This window comes from Ylistrum balloti, unplaced genomic scaffold (genome assembly GCF_031769215.1).
Source record: "Ylistrum balloti isolate Yb309-2 unplaced genomic scaffold, AGI_CSIRO_Ybal_v1 Utg370552, whole genome shotgun sequence".
Classification (NCBI taxonomy): Eukaryota; Metazoa; Mollusca; class Bivalvia; order Pectinida; family Pectinidae; genus Ylistrum; species Ylistrum balloti.
Genome location: NW_026782348.1, coordinates 578,222 through 600,112, shown reverse-complemented (window position 1 = coordinate 600,112; position 21,891 = coordinate 578,222). Strand labels below are relative to the sequence as shown.

Below are 21,891 nucleotides of genomic sequence, written 5' to 3'. Positions count from 1 at the left end.
ACTTATTGATATATTACGAATTTGTAAACCATCGCGCAATCGACCCGGTCGACCGCCATCTTGGAAAACATGTCGATTTAAGATGGATCTTAATATCATTAAATCGTCGACTATACCAGTGTCTCTGACAACAGAGACATATATAACACATATACGTGTGATATATACGTTTCTGCTGACAATAAGAAGTCGTTTGCTAGAGGGTGGCAATCGTCAGGTGGTGAAATTCTAGTAACACGGACCAATTTCGTCCCAAAATTTGTCATTAACATTAATATCTGATTACTGATATCAGAGACGTATATACGTCTCTGCTGATATATAACGAATTTGTGAACCCTTTGGGCAAAATGTCGAATTTAATATCAATAAAACTGCATTGTCAAAAGCTATGAATCAATGAAAGAAAATTTATTGGATTTAATACTTTTCGTTGAACAAGTTTCAACTAATTATATAATATGGTTCAGTACTTTCTCACCTTCGACAGCTTATGTTATTAGCCGCCGTGAGAAGGTGACCATAAAATGGCCGATTGGATTCACTTACTCATGAAAGTGGAATTAAAATTATAGGGACACAACACGTTTCAATAAACGAAAAAAGACAAAATAAATGACGAGCTCACATTTTGTCAGTTCTACAGCAAATGGAAGAAGATTAACCCCGGCACATCCGTGGTTTTTAAAAGTCTTTCAAATTACGAAAAATCTAGCGCAACGAGATAAGCTAGAAGAAATTTCCCATTGCAAAACGGCAGATTTGTTATCCATTTATTATAAGCCTGTGCCAATTTTCTTAACGAATTAATCAAGTAATTATTATCCTAAAGGAATTTCTCAAACACAACTCAGTGACTAAGGAAGACAAGTTTTGATTTTTTTTTAACTTGCAACCTTCGGCACTATACCGCCAACTGTAGCCAACCAAGTTAAGACAATGCATCATATACTGTTGATCCGAAAGTTCCTGTTGTAATTGTACTTGAGTGAAATATATAAATGTAACTTTCATATGATTGATATATATATAGAGAGAGATAGCACTTGGTCAGTGTCTTAAAATATAACATATTGGCGAGGGTGAAGGAGGAGAGTTCAAACTGTCAGTTCTTGTACCACAGATGTATCGTAAGAATTATTCATATTTCTGTATCATCGTCTGTAAGTTAGAGTTAGACTTAACGTAGTCTCAAACTGTAGCGGAGTTAGTTCTCTGTCTAATTGCAATACAGTTCCATACCCTAACCTCATATTCCAGTTTTGGTCTTACTAAGAGGACCTAGACATCTAGTAGAAGCGAATCAACAATTGAACTTAATGCCCCAACCTCTTCAATTCTTATTTTATTTTTTCTCTTTTTGCTTTGTTGTATATCAGGCGTACATCTGTAACATCTAAATCCACATTTTATTTGAAAATGAGTTTTGAATTTTTTTTATTCGTCCGTACAGGGACGTATAATACAGATGATTTGTATTATACGTCCGAGGTCCATATCACGCATCGGTATAACGTGATATTTCTGCCTTTTTTATAGGAGTTACTTCCCCTCGATCTTGTTTCTTCATTGAGTTGTAAAAGTGCAATATTTCCCGTAATTATTATGTTATTCTTAATAATTATACACACAACAAGAAACTGTATATATCTCTACATTCAAGCCCGTGTTTAGCCGAGTTTCAAATGGACTTAACGTGTTACTTGCTGCTTGCAGGTGGTCATTCGATGTTACACTATCTACGATATTTTTAGACACAGGGAAGTCCTTCCGCAGTTCCGGTGGAATTTCCCTTACCTAGGTATTATGAAGGGACAAGACGTTCTCCGTGTTGCTGGGTATACTGTGGCTCTTGGCGTTTTATCTGAGATTGTGTACACGATTTATAAAAGACTGATAAAGAAAGCAGTTTCAAAGAGAGATACGACAGAGGTGATATTTTTCCCCGATAGCAAAGTGGCGTGTGTAGATTTCTTCACAAAACCCGATGGCTGTGTGGTAAGGGGATGCAAATTTTCACACCAGGATAATTCACTTAGCAAACTGTTTATGATGCTGTCAAAGTCCACACAGAGCATGGATGTCTGCGTGTTTGTTATGACTTGCACTGACCTGACGGATCTGCTCATCCGGGCACATTGGAGAGGAGTGCGTGTCCGAGTGATCACGGACTGTGAACAGGAAGGTGCCACTGGTTCTCAAGTCTGGCGTTTACGTAGTGAAGGTGAAGACATGTACACTACCTAGTCACAGTCAGTGTTATACAGACCTAGTTGAAAGAGGCATAATAGAATGGACTCAAGAAATTACATTTACTATTCAATTGTCAAAAGGAATATATGGTCTTTCGATCGGTAAAGCCTAAAAATATGTACATAAATGTAGTCTGTTTAATTACAATGTTTTGTTACCGGTATTCTCCCTACACTCGCCAAATTTTCTTACATGCATTCTGTATAAAAATGGTAAGATGAGCCTAAAGTGAAAGCAGACTAACGTTAAATGAGATCGAATGGCGGTGTTCATATTTCTATCTTGTCTAGAAAGGTCAGCTACAATTTCAGATTTATAAAATCGAAGTATTTGTTCATTTTTCTCAAAAATATTGAACAAAATCTTTTCATTAAATGAAATTAATTAAATTAAAGAATTGTAATACCATTACGATCAGTGACTAATTTGACCTCTTTTCTCCCTTTTGAATATATGAACTTAGACTAGCTCACATTATATAATAAACATTTGATTTGTGTTGTTTCAGGTATTGCTGTACGTACAGACGAGTCCTCATTCTTCATGCATCATAAGTTCGTGGTTATCGATGGGAACACACTGATCAATGGGTCATTTAACTGGACCCGACAGGCCATCACAGGCAACCAAGAGAACCTACTGATCTCGAACAACCATGCGCTGGTTACAGAATACCACAAACAGTTTGAATACCTCTGGGGGCTCTATGACCCAGGAGAGGTCACATTGATTTACCACAGGACAAAGGGTAGGGGAACCTACTCATCTCAGCAACCATACGCTGCTTACAGTATACCACAATCTGAATACCTCTTGGGGCTCTGACCCACGGAGAGGTCACATTGATTTACCACAGGACAAAGGATAGGGGGACCTACTGGTCTCAGCAACCATACGCTGCTTACAGAATACCACAATCTGAATACCTCTGGGGGCTCTATGACCCACGGAGTGGTCACCTTGATTGACCACAGAACAAAGGATAGTTCTCATGGATCCATTTGGAATATTCCTGCCACACAAAGACAGTCCATGGTGTTCAGTATTCCTGGACTTACGTGTAAGTAAACTTATAGATACTGTAGGTTGTCTGATCCAGAGGCAAGTGTACCCACCACAGTCCACTGGTGGTATTATTCAGTCAGCAAATAGGGCGCCGAGCCAACAAAGAACCAAGGAAGAACTGGTATTTTGTCGTAATAACCACAGATTTATTGTTATTGCAAGTTTATGTTTCTTGTTATCATAAATAAAATACTAAATCGATAACTGATCTGTTGAATTATTTTTATATATATTACGTAATCTACCATTCATCCAGGCTGGCCCAAATAAAACCTTCGAAGGCTATTTCTTCAAATCGCATATGAAATGAAAAATATATATATATTAAAAACCTAACTGCACGATCTTCCAACATCTGATTTCAATAGATACAAATTTACATGGACATCGGAAAATTTAACACAAAGGAAGTCAAAACTCAGAAACAATACGATCTCTTCAGAGACATGCCGGGTACACGAAAACTCGTGTAATCAGACCATCGCCAACAACAAGAGAAAGTAGTTCCCAGAAAGAACCTCCAACAACTTATTGATTGGAGAGAACTCGTGTAACTGTAAACAAAACAGAACTGAAGTGATAGGAAATAGTGACAACAACCTTGAGGAGTTGCCCCATCATCCTGGTCCCAGGTGAAAATCGCAATGTCGTAAATAAGAGATAATGCGATCTTCACCTGGGGCAGAGATGGAGACAAGCTCGGGTGCACTATTTGTCGATATTCAGCTAAATAGACCACGAAGTCGTTAAAGAGAAAAAAGTAAGACACATAATAATGAAACATTGATAGTATCTCTTAAAGGTGGTTCACAAAGGTATGAAAAATAGGTGATACATTTTCTACAATCCTAATAACATTAATTACAGCTGAAAGTGCAGGTAATAATGTGATCATTTTTTATGAAAACAAAATGTGTTTATGAAATAGGAAAACCTAGAATGATCAATAATCGAAGGAAAAAACAAATCGCGTTTACGAGCTTGGTGTAGACAAGTATCTTATCTTTTATTACAGTTTGGGCCTCAGTCAAAGAAATACTTCATTACTTAGGGATTCTGCATGATACGGTCGTAAGCAAATCAACATTTAAAAGAAATGAACTTGTATAAAATGTATTCAGACATTAAGAAGTGGCTTTGTTTGTACAAAACGAATTTGGAACATCGGGTACATTGTATGGATACAGAAGGATTTAAAGCTCCAAGGCACATAGTTTATGAACTGTTAAAGTTGTTGGACACAGCGGGCGAGCGGTTGTATAAGAGTTATTGACTTAAAATGCGTTAGTACAAAGTAAAGGGCACCTCGACTCGTGTGACAAACTAAAACCACAGAAGATTATCTGTGAAGAAGAAATTCTCCGAAAACTTGAGGTTCCTTGTGACGAAATAGTCGGAGATCTCAGTGGTATCATCATGGAAAGAAAAACTTCAACATGTTTTCAGACGGCCATGAATCTTAACACCTTTATATTGAACTTAGAAGGAACATTGCATCGGAGTTGAATTGATATAATGTGATGGTACATTCCGTTTGTGTATTTTACCATACGTGTGTGTATATAGGTGGAGGGACGGAATTAATTGAAGTACGTGCTTGCAAATAACTTCGCATGTAAGTGTTATTGTTTCTGATATTTTATGTGAATCGTAACACGAATAAATAGTTTTCTTTTATGTACACATTTGCATTTTGTCTTCAATCAGATACATCTTGGTCACTCGACATTTGCAATATTCATAAACAGATGTAACGTGTGCAACACAATACATGAAATTCTGCATCATTTTCCCCACCAAAGATCATTAAATGAAGTTAAACACAAAAATACAACTACTTTTTACCACATATACTACATCATGTGTATACTACTTTCTTGGCACCATGTTTTAGTGGTGGAGGTATGTTGGAGTTTCTGGGGAAAACACGCATGTACACACACACACACACACACGCACGCACACACGTAAACGTGAACTGGATTTGAATTCATACCTCTAAAAGTCATTATGACAGGGTTTTTCGTGTTTTAAAAAGCCGTTATTACGACTCTATCCACGTTATTACGACTCTATCCACGTTATTACGACTTTTGAAAGGCGTTATCACATGTTAATTGCATGCATACTTTCTGAAACACTTAAGTCTTCATCGGGTAATGATTTAACAGTTTTAGTTCAATACTTCTGACCAATGTACTTTTTAACTTTAGGTCAAACATCACGGTCAAGGTCACATGGTCAAAAAGTTTCATCCACCGGAAACGTCTTGTCACAAGAAACACACATGCCAAATCTCTGTCTCTTATGCTGCAATAGTAATGGACAAGGTTAAAGATGACACCTGACAAACAAATCGACAGCACAAAAACAACATGCCCCCCTCCCCTCCCCCCACCCCGATCATTCTATCCGGGAATAACACAAGAATTAACCAAATTCTCACTTTGTAAAGTGTTTGCTTATTATCTCATCATGCATAAGTCAAATTGCATCGGCGTAACCAAACACAAAACCGAAAAGTATGTGTCTTATTGTAATCTGGTAACAAGACCAAATCTTCAGAAGTACTTACAGAAATTAGGCTGTATCTCCAGCAGCGAACCAGTGTGGTAGATTTGGGCCCATGTAAGATAATGAAATAGAATCTACCTTATTAAAAAAAGTGATGATGTGAAAGCGAATTAAACTTTGGAAGAATTTGATTTTGTAGCAAAAGGGAAAAATATGCAATATATCACTCTATCCCTTATTCGAGCAGTTGGGGACGAGTAATGTTGTATATGAGTTGCATTACCAGTATAATATGAACTTTACCTTGGTTGTTTTAACCAAGTATGATGGTGAGATCGTTCAATAATTCTATGCTTGAAAATGTGTTTTGACCTTGGACACAATAATTAAAGCAATAACATTGAATAAATGGGAAGTTAACAGTATAACAGTATACCAATTAGGACACAAGCGAAAACTAATTAGGACGAAAAATCTCCCCGGGTTCATGTTGGACGACTTTTCTGTTACAATCTATGAAAAGTAAAAAAAAAAAAAAAAAAGTCATGTTGCAATTTACCAATACCACAAATGAATTTAACTACTCAATAAACCAAATTAGTTCTTCACTGCTTGACAGACGCTTACTAGACGTTGCTAATGCCTAACACGATACTCATCTTCTCAATATTTGTTCGCATAGAAAGCTGCTTCAGAAAGTGATTGTATGTTTAAATTCCTTGTATTGTACTTTTGTCTTATTCGTCATTTGACTTTGTTGAATTTTGGGAAGAAACCTATTATGGTATAGAGAGGTAACAGCCACGCTACAAAGCACGTGTGCATGATGACTCCATCGGAGTCGATCTTCCTCTATAGAAAAATAATACAACACGCGTGTTTTGTTATATTACTATATATACCGATAACAAAGAAAAAGTGAGAGAGAAGTTAGACAATTAAACAAAGAAAAGGAATAAAAGATTTTCATATTAAGCTGCCAAAACGATGCAAATTATATTTACGTTTGTGTCACGATACTCAGTGGACAAATCAATCTATAATAATCTGTGTGTATTAGCATTACAGTTCTTATAGCACAACCATTAGAAGAGTGTTTCGATGACTGTCACTTTCATTAGACAAATTACCAGTGTGAGGCGTACCTAGTGCTGACGTACGTAGTGTACGAGATAGTAAAGAATCGCAAGGCACGTTTTTTTATGACAGTTACTATTGGTCTGCTGAAAGAGTCTGAGCTGCATAACAACAGAGCGAATAAAGCGATCGGCTGATATTACTTTTTGGTTTTAAATGTTTACATATATTTTGTTAAGTATTGCGGATATTTGACAAGATATTATATAGGTGATTAATATCTATACACATATATAACTCCTATTTATCATATCAATGAGTTGCATTTAATGTGTACTAGGTGGTATATTGTATTTATGCAGAACCATATTATTCCTTTGACTGTCCACTTTCATTTGGCATTTACAGCGAAAATGATTTGAAGCATATTTAGTTAGAAATGAAAAACATACAGCGCAAAGATACGCTATCAGGCCATACCCTACCACCATCAGTATGTAGGTAGGCGTAGTTGCAGGGGAGACATGGCTCCCACAGCGAACAGTATTGAGCTTACTAGTGGCATTATACTGAACAGTATTGCGGATCCTAGAACAAACAAGTTAGATATACACTTGTGATACCAATGCTAATCATATAATAAACAAATGAAGATGAAGACTGGAACATTTGTATGGTTGAGATTTGTTCATTGATCTACACATTTTAACAATTCATTTGATGAACCGACTCTTGCCCCATTAGTAATTGCATGTATGCAAAACAGTTATTGTTACTATACTTGCCTCAACAATATGAAATATTAGAATGGAGTGAATAATAGCACTCACCTTATAGTTATCTGCCCTTGACATCATTCAAACTTCCGGCCAATGTAGTTATCATTAATGAAGTCATCTGAATATCGTTAATCGATATGCACATTGATTTAGAATTTTGGAATTATGTCGTTGTTACACTAGTGACGTGACTAGACAATCTTAGAGTGCAGAATTCTCTTCTGTTTTGTAGAAACAATATTCATTCTATAACACCTGAAAGGAAATTATCAGAAAGTAATCCCAAGGGAAGACAAATCACAGCACAACTCTAATTATCAAACTTTGAAATCAGACACGTGATGGCGATACTATTAATACCAAAGTGACGACGGTAATGTAAAAAGGAAGGTCTTTATTAACACATTCAATTCTTTTGTCCACCTGATATATTAAGTTTTAAATTGATATTTGTTTGTTGGGTTTATCGCCACGTGAATTGTCAGGGTCATTTCGAGGCGGGGTCTCTTTAAAGTAGCCGCTTGCAACCTCATTGAACAACATACGGGAGGCCGGTCGCGTGCCGTAAAGAGCAATTATCGTCTTGCCTAAGGACACAACCACGTCAGCCACAGACTGGTTATTCGTTTATCAGCTTCATGAGAAACACAAACCGCCACATCTTCACTAGATGTTACATAGACTAACTGTGTAACAGACATAGCTATCGCGACACCTCTTTAAGTTTTAAAAGAATCTGCTGATAAATTTCTCGAACATCAAACTCAAAATAATCTTAAACTTGATCATCAATCATAAAAAACATTATTTACTTTCTCCTGAATTCTTTAAAAAAAAAACAATTGTTGGACCTTTTGGACATATTTCATTTACTCACTGTGAAAAGAGCTTATTGTGCATGTTTATTATTTTCTCACGTTGTTAAGAGAGCTTACTGAGTATATATATCATTTTCTCATGGTTGTTAAAAGAGCTTACTTTGTATGTATATAATATACTCATTGTGTTAAAAGAGCTTACTGTGTATGTATATCATTTTCTCACTGTGTAAAAAAAGCTTAACAAGCAGGTGAAATACGTACACCTGTCAACATTTGACAAAGTTAATGTTTCCCATGAGTCATTTACTACCTAATTTTCTTATTTAATAAATATGCTATATGTTGAATATGTAATAGTAGTAAGAAGTCTAACTTTTAATCTTAATAAATCTTGTTTGTCTCGATATCAACGCGAGTAAAAATGGAAGAAAACTTCCCGAGAAAATCCTTCCATGTAAGTTCAATGCCGTTGAAAGCCTTTGCCGTGTTTTCATTTTTCCCAATGTTCGAAGTGATACCACTCGCATTCGAAGATGTACTGAACAATTTTGATAAACGGCGTTTTTCTTTTATGGCAATAATAGCATTTTGCTGATTGTTTCTGCTGTTTGCATTTTGCCTTCAAGTAATTACGTTTTAAGTACAGTTTAAGTTGATATAAAGACTTTTGAGTGATATGCTTATCAGAATATAAAAGTTAAATGTTAGTATACCAAAATTATTAAATCAGTATGCACTATATCATATTTTATTGTCATTTTTTTCTGAATCTATTTATGTACTGGCATGAGTGATGTATGATATATTTTTGATTTGTCATCTTATTTTGTCCTGTAGCGTATAAGGATGCTTGACACTAAATGTGTACAATATCTAAATTCACTTATTTTACTTTCTTTGTGTGTGTTTTGCTCTTGTTATAACCAGCCTTCCTTTTATGTATATATATTGTATATTGCTCCTCCGCTAACTCGTGTTTGATCTCTCCGCTGTGTGACGACAACCGATGTTCAGAAAACTTTCGATGGCAATGCATTATAAATTCGATATAACTGAGTAAATGCTTTCATAGATAAAGTATTTGATTGATAATACATACATAACAATGACTATAAAATTATTACTGCTATCATTTTAAACAATCATAAAAATGAAAACATATTTAATAACAAAAACACTCAATTTGTTTGTTATATCTTTTAGCAAGGCATGGCAAATAATACAGCTGCATCTCACTGTTTTACCAGATGTAGGATAATGTAATGAGCTGTCAAATGAATCCATATCTTTATGAAAAATGTTTTAAACATAAATCTTTCCTGCCATCGTCTATCACTATATATTGTGTGGCTTCTGGTTATACCACTAAGTTCATACCTATATCGAGAGTAGTGTATATTTTATGGTCGGATAAAATCAGAAAGAGGTTGACTGCTTTTGCGTTATTCGACCATAACATTCCTGTATAAACGACAATGAAATGTATGAAAGAAAAGAAGGTAGTCTCATTATGTCATATCTACACAACCGTCTGTCAAACAGCCACAGCCAAATACGCCGTGTTGCTAGCACATGTGTTTCTTGATGAATATCAGTGACATTTTTCAGTTTTCATTGATGTCAGTTTGAATTTGCCACTCTGTTTTTATCTGAAATGCTCGTTCTCAAAATTACCTAGCCGAATGCGTAGTTCCGCATCTAAGACACCGATCATCTTTGACACCAAGTTAGCAATTTTTACAATAACAGTTATGTTTTAATTAAGATTGGCCAGGGTCAATCTGTTAAAGTAAAGCGAGATTCTTACCAGTAGGGTTATGGTTATCTCTGCCCGAGTTATCGTTCCTAAAGTCCGCAATGCATTAACGGAATGTAAAATACAGTAAGCAAATACAATGATTCAATTGGTGAAAAATGAGTGAAAAGATGAATACTTGTTTTTTGTACTGGAGTAAAAATATCAGTTATATTTTCATTGTAAAACCTGAAAATGTAATAAATTTGGTTACCTTTCACAGTGGTAAATCTAACATGTAAGCATGATATAAGCTATTCTTTGATGTTTTACGTACAGTATATGATTTATTAGCTTTATGCTGTCATTGATAATATTATTGTGTGTACAGGAACTTCTATTTGTCATATAATTGTAAATGTATATTTCTGATATCCAATATTTTTCATAAATCCTTATTTATACGACAACGCCAGAATTCACTGGACCCCTATGGTGAAACCACAATTAATAGCTGAAACAACTGTCACAACAACATGTTGATCTAGTTTCTGATTGACAACATCTTCGTGGAGTTTGGTGGTACGAACTTCCAACAGTCTACTGACATGCCTGAGGGAACTAAGTGTGCCCCATTTTAGTTGACTTGTTTTTTGTTTTCATAGGAGGTGAAATGCATGGAAGAGTTTATCAAAACAACTCAAAAAAGACCTTGCTAAGTCGACAAATCTCACTTTCAGGTATATTGATTGACGTCTTGTTTTTAAATAATATCGTATATACCACCATCGTCTTATTGATCTCATTACGAAATGTTCTGTTGTTTTTTTAATGAAGCTGTGTGTGTTTTATGCTATTTTGTTAATTGTTGGTTCTTTTGTTGTATACCTTGTTCGTACTGACAACGTGACATTTGTTTCTTGGACTTGCCAAGGAGCAGAAGATGCTTACTCTTCTGGATCACATGGACTTTTTCTTTTGTACTTTTTCGGGAGTTTCCTTGCAAAGTTTTCTTTTGGTTCATATTTTGTCATTTTATTGAATTTGTGTTTGCATTATGATTATGTTGGTATTTTCCTGTTGTTTTTAAGTTTACAATATAGATTTTACAAATATGACATTTTACTAAACGACAAAACATTCTCTGCCATCTTGTCAAATTCGTGTGATTCTACATTATTTGTTTACCTACGAGATTATGCTTTATTTGTATGTTATGATATATGATTTCCTTAATGTATGATTTCTGTAATTTCATTTTTTATTTACGAGACTTAACGCCCTTTTAACATATGAGGACGAGAAGTAATTCTAAAGCGAATTCTCTATACATATTCGTCCGAGGTCTGTCATACCTGAATTGCTCGCCGGCATGTCCGGTTTTGTTCAGTCGCTGCATTGACCTAAAATGACTGAACGACTTACATTAAAACTTGCCTGTATCTCATACCAACTTGAACCATTGCTGAGCTTTTGCATCTGCCATTTTTCGACATGTCATTTTAAAACATTGCAAGAGCTCGTGTACGATTTACCAGTAATACACGAGAATAAGCTGCATTAAATGGCTAAGCAAATTTGTGTTTAATAGATCACAGGGTACTCCACTTTAATATGTGTATCATTGAGTGTAACGCTTGGCAGCAAGCGGAACCAAACACAAAAGACCATGCAAGGAATGCATAAAAGTTATTTTATTTTTTTAAAAAGGAAAAAAAGGTTTTGATTAAATTTTTGTACTAAAATAGTAGTCCCTTACTTAGGGCCAAGTGTATATAGTTGAACGGTCGTTGTAAACCATCCATAGGTAATATATGAATACTTTAATTTAACACTCATGTCAACCGCGATCTGAAAATGGATGTACTATATGCATGGAAGATATAGATATATTTGCTTTTCAAAGTGTATTGGAATACCTTAAAAATGGATTTGAAATTTAAATCTCACACACAAATTGAAAGTTCAATAGATAATAAAGATAGAAATGTGATGTATATATTGTTATCATTGTTGTTTACTACTATGCGCTTATCAATAGAATGGATAGTTAATAGTACTAATATTCCTATCATAAAAAAATGTCAAATATCAATAAATTGATTATTTAAACTCAAAAATTAAATACGATTTTTTTTTTCTATTTCTTTAGACCGTAATTAGAATTTAATTCGATCCATGGACTTTATGGCCTGTATCCTACGGATTGTATCAAGGTTATGATCCTGATAATTTTGCATAATTTACAATTTGTCATTTCTCAAAACGACACTGCAAAGATTATGATTGTTAAACATTAATCGCTGAGATATTCACATAACATACCCTAAAACACGGTTGGTTCCCTTATACATTAAATATGTTTAGCTTAACTACAGTAAAAATCCCATGCATACAAGTTCGGAAATTATTCAGCATGATGTCTAATCCTATGAACTTATAAACAATTAGCTGGAATTGAAATGATACATATTTCCACCCCTTGGTTATCGGTTGATGTATGGTGCCTCTGTGTTGCATACGAGTTGCGTCGTCAGTATTTATTTGACATTTTCTTGGTTATTTTAAGGAGGTCAAAGAGAGACGACTTTTTATTCTACTCTTCAAAACGAAATGATTATTTTTATCCTTGAACAGAATAATTTAATCGATATCATTGAGTGTGAAAAGTAAACAACATAATACTGATTAAAAGACGGATGAAAACTGATTAGGCGAAAAACATCTCCGGGTTAATTTTGGGCGACAATTTTTGTTTTAATATATGAAAAGTTAACAAAAACAAAAAATAAAAACAAAACAAAAAAAAAAGAAAAAAAGAAAAAACTGCATTACCCTGCAATAAGACTGACATTTACCAGTACAATAAACATAAATTTCGCTATTCATTTAATCAAGTCTTCAGCGTTTAGCAGATGCTTACTAGACACTACTTATGTCTAAGAGTATGCTGTGTTATTCAATATTTGTTCGCATAGTCTAAATTATAGAAAGCTATTTCAGAAAATAATTACCGGCTGGTTATTTCTGTAAAACGTTATTCTCTGTTATTTCCGTTGAATGTTTTTTTCTTAGTTATTTCCGTAGAATGCTTTTTTTCTTGCTTATTCGTCATTTGACTTTGTTGAATTTCGAGAGGATGTGTCATCATTCAAGGTATCGTTATTAATGTTGTCAATACCACTGTATTTGCTGGACGGTTGAATCATCGACATTAATCCTATAGCTTCGATATTAGATTGTCTCCATCCTCTTATTGTGGAATTCAAAGCGCAGTCCTGAAATAGATTAAACTGATATCATTTCTACATTTCGTTTCAACACGTCCTTCTCCTATGATGATTTAATATGACGTTTATTCAGATTGAAAAGAAAAGAATCTTAATATCTCACTCATTCCAGAACAAATATATCTCTTAAATTAAGAATGATCAAAAATGCATTTTCATAGATATTTTACTTCACTGTTTTGACTTTACCTTTCGGAAATCCAGTATGTTCATCAATACTCCACTTATCACCCCGATGGACGACAAGGTTACCAGCAAGATAAACAAATTCTGATAGCCAAGAAGTGCTTCATTTAACTCCAGCCTGTTTGAGCGTAAATAAACAATGTTATGCAATGTATATGCTGATTAAATGGATTTGTTGACATATCTAGAATTACATAAATTTTCTTCCTTTTCGCCTAAAACCAATCGCGATTATCAGAATGCACACTTCGATTTTGTGATTTCTAAAGTGATTTATTCACTTTCAGACTTTTTGAAAAGGATTTTCTCCTTAGAATTATAACGAAGCTGGTTCTACTAGCAAATAAAAACCAATCTAACAAACAACGAATGCGATTAGTTTTTATTCAATGACATTAATCGTTCAGCAAATAGAAATGCTGCCAAAAATATTCTGTCACAATGTTCTTATCCGAGCTGGTCAAATGAGAGAAATACTAATCAGACAATTTCAGAGTAAAATATACTTACACTTGATGTCTCTTCAGAATATATCCCGAGACAACGAAGATCAATGCTGTACACGAACTCCTGAATAAAAACATCAACCCACCCAAAGTGCCTACGTGAGACGCGGGACTAAGATCCAAGAGAACCTGCCACATCATTACCTACAAACAAAAATGAGTCAATATTTACCCCTTTCCTGGTATAAAACTAAATCCTAGTTCATTTGAAATAGCGGGGGTTTAGTTCACTGAACCAAAATAATTTTTCATCGTTTATTTACCGACCGGAGATTTATGTACGAGTCATTTTGTTTTGTTGGAAACAAGTACATGCTTAAAACATAATTAAATTTGTGTTATCTCTACTGATATATTTATATCTATTTTTAACAACTCTTGCTGCCGTTGTCGAAATAAACCTGCCAAGTATATTTTTGCTATATTTAAGTATGTTTTTGTATTCTTGAAAGATTAAATAGTCTAAATAGTCTGAAATTTAAGTAGCAATTGCAGGATTAAAAGTGATACATTGTCACTGACTTCAAAATATATGTGCTGTACTTTGGCTCAGACCAAAAAAGGTCAGAAGTGGCTTGCAAAAGAGTTCGTCAATTTTGTCTTTCTTCACCCTCACTTTATATTCATAAGATCGAATGGTACGTGATATCACCTCTTTCAAATGACCATGTATATCATTTATAAATTTTAGGGTATTAAATATGATTATAAACAAATACACATCTTTCTTGCTATCTTGTAAATTCAACCTGAATTAGATACCACTGCACATCGATTTCCCGGAAAATAACCGTCAGTAGATGCATGTTGTATAATATACTGACCCCAGACATTGTAACTCCAAACCCGTCTGCAATGGCTATGACATAAACGTTGAGAGCCGGACAGAATCCCAGTAAGGCATAGAAAATCAGTAACCACGCTAGAAATCCCGTGTTCATGAGTCCATCAGAGTCGACCTTCCTCTACAGTTAAATATGATTTTTTATAAGATTATACCTACATAAATCTACATACGTTTGACATTGGTAAACAAAAATGTCCATTACAACAACACCTCTTAAACCCAATGGAATTTATAATTACAGCAGTGTATATTTAAAACTGCGAATCTACTCCAGTATGTTAACAAACAAAATGACCATTTAAAATATCATTTTGACGCACAAGGTTATAAACAAGAAGTGGATAACTATTTTAACAATCATCAGCTGGAACTCCAACCTGATTTAAGAAAATTGTACTTGCACTTCTTCAGGAGTCTCCGTGTTAACATTTTCTTTGTTATAATTTCCCATATTTACATCTAATCTGTGTTTGAATAAAGCAAAATCGGTATCTTCTTTGATGGTTTTTTAAAAACATGTGTTAGGAAACTTGTAAAAACGTGTCCATATATAGCAAATGTACACCAAACTAATTTAGGAGGAATTGCTATTCAACACCTCGGATAAAAATGAATAATATTAATAAAAATCACATATAAAATCATATGTAGTGTTCGTATAACATCAACATCACATGAGAGATGTTTCTCAAATTCCAAAAATCAAATCGCACTACTAGCAAAAATAGCACCCCGCAACAGGCCCTGCAGCCATTGAAATTGATAACGGGTATATTCACAAATATTCACAACATGTATAATTTGGTTTTGCAGTATATCACACTCAAATAATTGTTCAAGTTTACTCGTCGAGCGGTATAGCGACTGGAGCACTGATTGTTTCTTAACAATTTATACCGTGATCCCGAGACTATATAATAATCCACTGAAATGTTTTTCATATACAAAATAGGTAATTATTTAACATGAATATAAATTCTGTTGATACAATTACCAGTGGTCATCTTGTAATTTATATTTTATCGAAACAGCACTTTAAATGTTTAATTAAAGCAATCAAAATGTTCATACATACTTACCTTCCATGTACTTAATCTATAACCTTTCAGTAACAAAAAAAATATTTGTATCGACAGCAGTAAAAGAAAAAAAGTATACTTACCAGTAGGATACATAAGAAAGGTGTCAGTAAATTCATGATTGAAGGTATACCAGTTATATGACTAGCTTCTTCCATTGTGTAACCATGTCGTAATACCAAGTAATCTCTGTAATGATATAAATTTTCTGCCATCAAAAATGACGTCTGTGATCTTAGATTTCAAAATCGGTTAAACCAGAAAACAAGACTATGTATTCGATAGTAAACATTTCCTCTATGTTGTCACCTAAAATCGGAGACTTCTTTTGTAGGACAAAATAGCAAAGGAAGATGCTATATCTATGTATAAAGATAAAACGCTATTTAAAATACTGTAAGTATCCATGTCCTTTCTAGTTTCCTTACGGTAAATTGGCTTGTTTAACAGTCCAACAGGCTGACGAAAACGCTGTAGTCATTATAAAGAACCAGTACGATCCCGGTAGTGCCCTTAAATCGCTCAGAGTCTACAACACAGTAATACGATTGAGTATGCTTAACATACATTATCATTGTCGATTTCATCATTGTTTACTCGTGACCTTTACCTTCAGACAGTTTTTATCGGGAGTAGTAACTGCATAAGTAACAAAATTTAATACTTATTTAATATAAAACAGTATGCCGGAATACTCTTTTTGCTTCCTTGTGAGGAAAATACACAGTGTTTATTTAGAAGTTACAAGGACATTTGCATGTATTGTAAGTATCAAAATTCTTTAAACAAAAGCAGTACTAAGGATCACTTATAGTTGCATACCAACATTTTGTTGTATTCAGAATCAGTAGACATCTTTGGTACTTGATGTTTGAGAAGTAGAGCCAAACCAACAGCACACAAAACTCCAAATCCACAGGCTGCTGTTGCTGTAACCGGAAGTACATGTTGTAGAGGGTCGCTTGTATTGTATATGTGACCACAGGTCAGTCATAAGACATAAATATAATTACATACTAGTAGTTGCAGTAATAGAATTCTGAAAACGGAAGCTAATCATTTCTTTTTTTAATTACTACTGATAAGAGAGCGATATCCTTTTGTCATTTTGAGAGGTTCCTGTCTTAGATATTCAAGTTTTATTAGTCAGACATTTTTGTTTTTCATGTTTGTAAATATGACAGAGATCATGCATGTGTTTTGACTTATGCGATTATCATTATGTTAATATTTGGGTTACTATGAGTAACTTTTGTGTTTAGAGTATTTGGTTTTTCGAACATACCTAACCACGCGGCAGCTATTGCCCCTACGTGTACTGCAACATAAGGCGACAAGTAGAGACTCATAGCTTGCCCGGTATATCCAAGTGAACTGAACGCTATGCCGATAAATGTGGAGTCTGGAAAACAATGGGCTATCACTCTGGCCTTTACAACTGAAACACATGGTCCAATACATGTCAAGATTTGAAAAGGAAAGTTCTATTAGAATACTTTACATTTAGATACTTGTTGTACGGAGCACACAAAGGACACACATGTTATAAGAATCCAAATAATTTACCTAATGTTACATTTCGAGGCAGTGTTAAATCAACTATTCTTCTGAACTTGATAAAGTTGTCCATAGTCAACAATCCTTCTTCATATCCACTTGAGCAAAGACTTCGGGATCGTGCAGACCAAACCATTTTGGCATATGCAGCGCAATTGCTTTCAAGCATATACATGTATAGCAAATATTATAATTGAACATTGGTTTTAAGGTGCAGATACCTACACCGCAGAGTTCCGTACGCAAACGCTAACAAGCCATATCCTACCACCATCAGTATGTAGGTAGGCGTAGTCACAGGGGTGTGAGACATGGCTCCCAGGGCGAACAGTATTGAGCCTATTAGTGGCGTTAAACTGAACAGTATTGCAGAACCTAAACAAACAAGTTAGATATACACTAGAAACAATAATGGTAGTCATGTAATAAACAAAGATAAAGATCGGGACTATATGGTTGAGATTTGTTCAATAATCGACATATTTTAACAATTTGATGAAGCGATTATTGCTCAAATATTACTTATATAAAATAGTTATTGGTATTTATAACATATATATGCATCCCCAATATGAAACACAGCCAACAATTTCAGTGCGAATTACAGTAAACTAAAATCACCTGGATTACCTGCTCTTGATCGGGACAATGGATTTAAATCATCAGACATTGCGGTTATCATGAATGTAGTCATGAGATCGTGGTCTCCATACTCTGAATATCGCCAATGGATATGTGCACAGATTTAGTGTCATTATTACAGTATTGACCATTGACCATCGTCTCAAAGCGTGATGTCACTAGACAATTCCATGACGCGGAGTTATACAGTTCAGACAGGATTTTTTTGTTTTGTAAAGTACTATTTATTTGTTAACACTTTGAAACAGTCTAAGCATATGTATGACAACAAAAATCATGTATAATACGTACGTCCATTTCCAAGTTTGTCTATCAGGAAACCTAAAGGAAGACACAGGACGGCAGAACTGTAAATAATAAATTCTGAGTTATACTCATCGCTGCGGTAAACACAAAAATAAAAGCAGAGGAGTAATGACTGAACTGTAGATATCAAAGCCTAAACTTAAAACAAATGAGTTTAAAATGTTCATAAGGGAGGTACTGTATATAACGAATTCTAAAATTAGACATGTGCGGGCGGTGCTGTAAACACCAAAGTCTCATCAGTGAAGAAAACGGTTATTATATTGATATTCGTTAGGTATTGGCAGTCTTAAAATCATATCAGCTGATCAGTTTCTCTCACATCAAACTCAATCATTATTTACTTTCTCGTGACATTTTCAAATGAAACAATACGAAGGTACGTTTCCCTCTCTCGTAAACGATGTATTCATTGTAAAGGACGGTATAGGAAGCATATTTTTTCACCATTCAATGCATAAAGGGTAGAAAAGAATAGCATATAAAATGTACTTACGTCCATCTAGAGATAGCAAATAATACATTGTACCGGACCTCTCCAAAACCAAGACATAATTTACAGTCTGTCCTATTGCTGGTGTTGTTAGATCCCATATAAGAAAACTGTAATAAGAAACCTTTACATTCATCATAATAAGTCAATTCTAACACAACATCAATAGGAAATTCTTTTAACACAGATAAAGGTAAACACGTTGACAAAACTTCAGACGTTCATGGTTTTGTGTAGCAGACAACTGTCAATACAGTTATATGTAAGTTATATGTTCGTTAATGTATAGTTGACATGAGGTTGTCGGTACAATGTAAGTTCGATGTTCGTTAATGTATAATTGACATGAGGTTGTCGGTACAATGTAAGTTCGATGTTCGTTAATGTATAGTTGACATGAGGTTGTCGGTACAATGTAAGTTAGATGTTCGTTAATGTATAGTTGACATGAGGTTGTCGGTACAATGTAAGTTCGATGTTCGTTAATGTATAGTTGACGTGAGGTTGTCGGTACAATGTACGTTATACGTTCGTTAATGTATAGTTGACATGAGGTTGTCGGTACAATATAAGTTAGACGTTCGTTAATGTATAGTATAGTACAATGTACGTTAGACGTTTGTTGATGTGAGCAAGGCCGGAAGTAAGATATAAGTAAGACGATTGTTAACATGTACAGAATTGCCAATAAATCAGTTCTTTGTTGGTGTCCAAACAGTCACGTGCTATCAGTACCATGTTTTGGTTTACCACATAGATGGTCAACTTAAATAGAGATCGGAAGTGTAGTCCCCGATCAATGAGAAGGGTTTGGAGGCTACTAAGTCATATACCGGACACTATAATATGTCTTAGTCACTTTTACAGACCCTATTGTCTTCTCATCATACTTACACGGCTATTCATAATCTCGTTTTGTAGACCAACCGGAAGTTCCATGAAATAATAAGCTCCAATAATCATGAAACTGTTGCAAAAAAACATGCCATATTTCCAACACGCTAAAAACAGAAATAAAAATGAAATATATGAGACATTTCAATGTACCTACTTCAGCCAATTCCAATGTACTGACCACACTTCGACTGATTCTCTCGCAATTGGTGTTTTAATGGTTTAACATCCTGGCAATGATATCTAAAGACACATCACGGTCAAAAGATATAAAAGTTGAACATAGCATGTTATGTCCAGATGCTGTCTCATTGCTTATATTCAGTTCTGATTGTCGACGCTGAGTACTCGGAACTCCCACTATTTATAGTGCCGACACAGCACATTTTTCAAGTTTGTACTGACTTCACTGGGCCATCTTTGCATCAGTTAGAAGTACTCTGCTTTGAAACTGACGAAGTCATTGATTTTTACCCCGATGATCACAGAGGTAGTCATTTTTTGTTTAAAGTAGGAGTGTATTCAAGGGCACGCGTTGTCATATATCTTGAAAAAATGCATATCTACAGTGTTGATCAATATAAAAGGATTTCTTTCTATAATCAAGGTTTGATATCTAGTGTGTATTTCAGCAAAATAGACTTTTATGGTTTAGACAACTATTCTTTTATGATGCACCGCCATACACATTCGAAATATTCTACATGTTCGTTGCTAGTTAGCGTGCCTTGTGGACTCGATCTTAACATGTTTAATCCTAGATCTCAATTTTACACGTAGACTCCTGAAAAAGGACAGAGAGTTTAAGACAAGTTGTTCCGCCTTCTGCTTCATCGACGACATCTACCATGTAAACCTTGGACATCTGAAGTAAAGTCAGTAATGCCACGTTCTCAAAAGATAACAAGGTATACAACAATGGAACCAACAGGCACCAAATCTATCGTAAATTGTTCAGTTTGGTAATCAACAGCTACTACAAGGAGACCCATATTAAAATGACCCTGAGATTCACGGGACTATAAACCCAACAATTGCTCTAAAGTGTGTCAGATCCATTCACTGTATGCATTTATGACAATAACCTATGCTTTTTTTCTCGTCGCCTCCTAGGCTTAGGTCCTGAGTATCACTGGGGAGTCATAAAAGGATGAAACAACTGCATGATGCAGTTAAATTCATTGACGGAATCTACTACATAACTATTTGGGGAATGCTTTGATACAAACAAATGAAGGTTATATTTGATAATATAAACATAATTGTTATACCTTAAATGATTTTTTCACTGCGAGGTATGACAGATAATGGTACAGCAACAACATACTTATATATTATTTATATTTCACTCTGTAAAAATGTTTTATGCCACTGAGTAAACGATATCACTTAATACTACTGATTGAATTCAATAAGCTCATTGCAAAATATGTAAAAAAAATTGTCTTACCTTCCATCGTCTTTCACTGTATATTGTGTAGTTTCTGGTCATACCACTAGCCTCATACCCATAATGGGAGTAGCGTAGAGTTCATGGTTGAATGAAAACAGACAGGGGTCGGCTGTTTTGTGGCATTCAGTCATGACATCTCTACATATAACTACGCGAATAAATGAATAAAAATAAATAGCGAAAGAAAAGAGAGTGCAGTCTCGGTATGACAAACTCACACAATCGTTTATCTGTTTTAGTAGTACAGAGAGATTACTCTCATGAATCTAGTACATGTAGCTTTGAAGCATGAAATTCACTTTTATCTTCGTTGATGAGAACTTAATTTTCTTATTATACATATCATTTTCATATTTCTGATGTCTAATACTGATCACAACACTATATAAACCAT

At 34.7% G+C, this 21,891-nt stretch overlaps 2 protein-coding genes across 2 annotated transcripts; one reads left to right on the top strand and one right to left on the bottom strand.

Moving 5' to 3' along the window:
- The first annotated feature begins 1,806 nt into the window (after positions 1 to 1,806).
- On the top strand, positions 1,807 to 3,474 carry LOC132556155 (uncharacterized). The gene is made up of 2 exons (XM_060220544.1): positions 1,807 to 2,224; positions 2,762 to 3,474. Exons 1-2 carry the CDS (start codon positions 1,807 to 1,809, stop codon positions 3,076 to 3,078), a joined length of 735 nt encoding a protein of 244 aa, XP_060076527.1. The 3' UTR covers positions 3,079 to 3,474.
- A 9,874-nt stretch (positions 3,475 to 13,348) lies between these two features.
- LOC132556154 (major facilitator superfamily domain-containing protein 1-like) lies at positions 13,349 to 21,501 on the bottom strand. The gene is made up of 13 exons (XM_060220543.1): positions 21,495 to 21,501; positions 20,045 to 20,151; positions 19,154 to 19,260; positions 18,643 to 18,698; positions 17,935 to 18,084; positions 17,438 to 17,590; positions 16,975 to 17,081; positions 16,581 to 16,681; positions 16,236 to 16,341; positions 15,051 to 15,191; positions 14,231 to 14,370; positions 13,724 to 13,838; positions 13,349 to 13,522 (listed from the first exon to the last, which is right to left on the bottom strand). Exons 1-13 carry the CDS (start codon positions 21,499 to 21,501, stop codon positions 13,349 to 13,351), a joined length of 1,464 nt encoding a protein of 487 aa, XP_060076526.1.
- Positions 21,502 to 21,891: the final 390 nt, after the last annotated feature.

Excerpts from the sequence above, each read along its gene's own strand:
- LOC132556154 (XM_060220543.1), bottom strand. Across the intron at positions 16,682-16,974 it reads CTGAATACAACAAAATGTTG|ACTCTGAGCGATTTAAGGGC; the intron begins GTATGCAACTAT and ends ACTGTGTTGTAG. Across the intron at positions 13,523-13,723 it reads ACATACTGGATTTCCGAAAG|GACTGCGCTTTGAATTCCAC; the intron begins GTAAAGTCAAAA and ends AATCTATTTCAG.
- LOC132556155 (XM_060220544.1), top strand. The coding sequence starts at position 1,807 with ATGAAGGGACAAGACGTTCTCCGTGTTGCTGGGTATACTGTGGCTCTT. Across the intron at positions 2,225-2,761 it reads CTGGCGTTTACGTAGTGAAG|GTATTGCTGTACGTACAGAC; the intron begins GTGAAGACATGT and ends GTGTTGTTTCAG.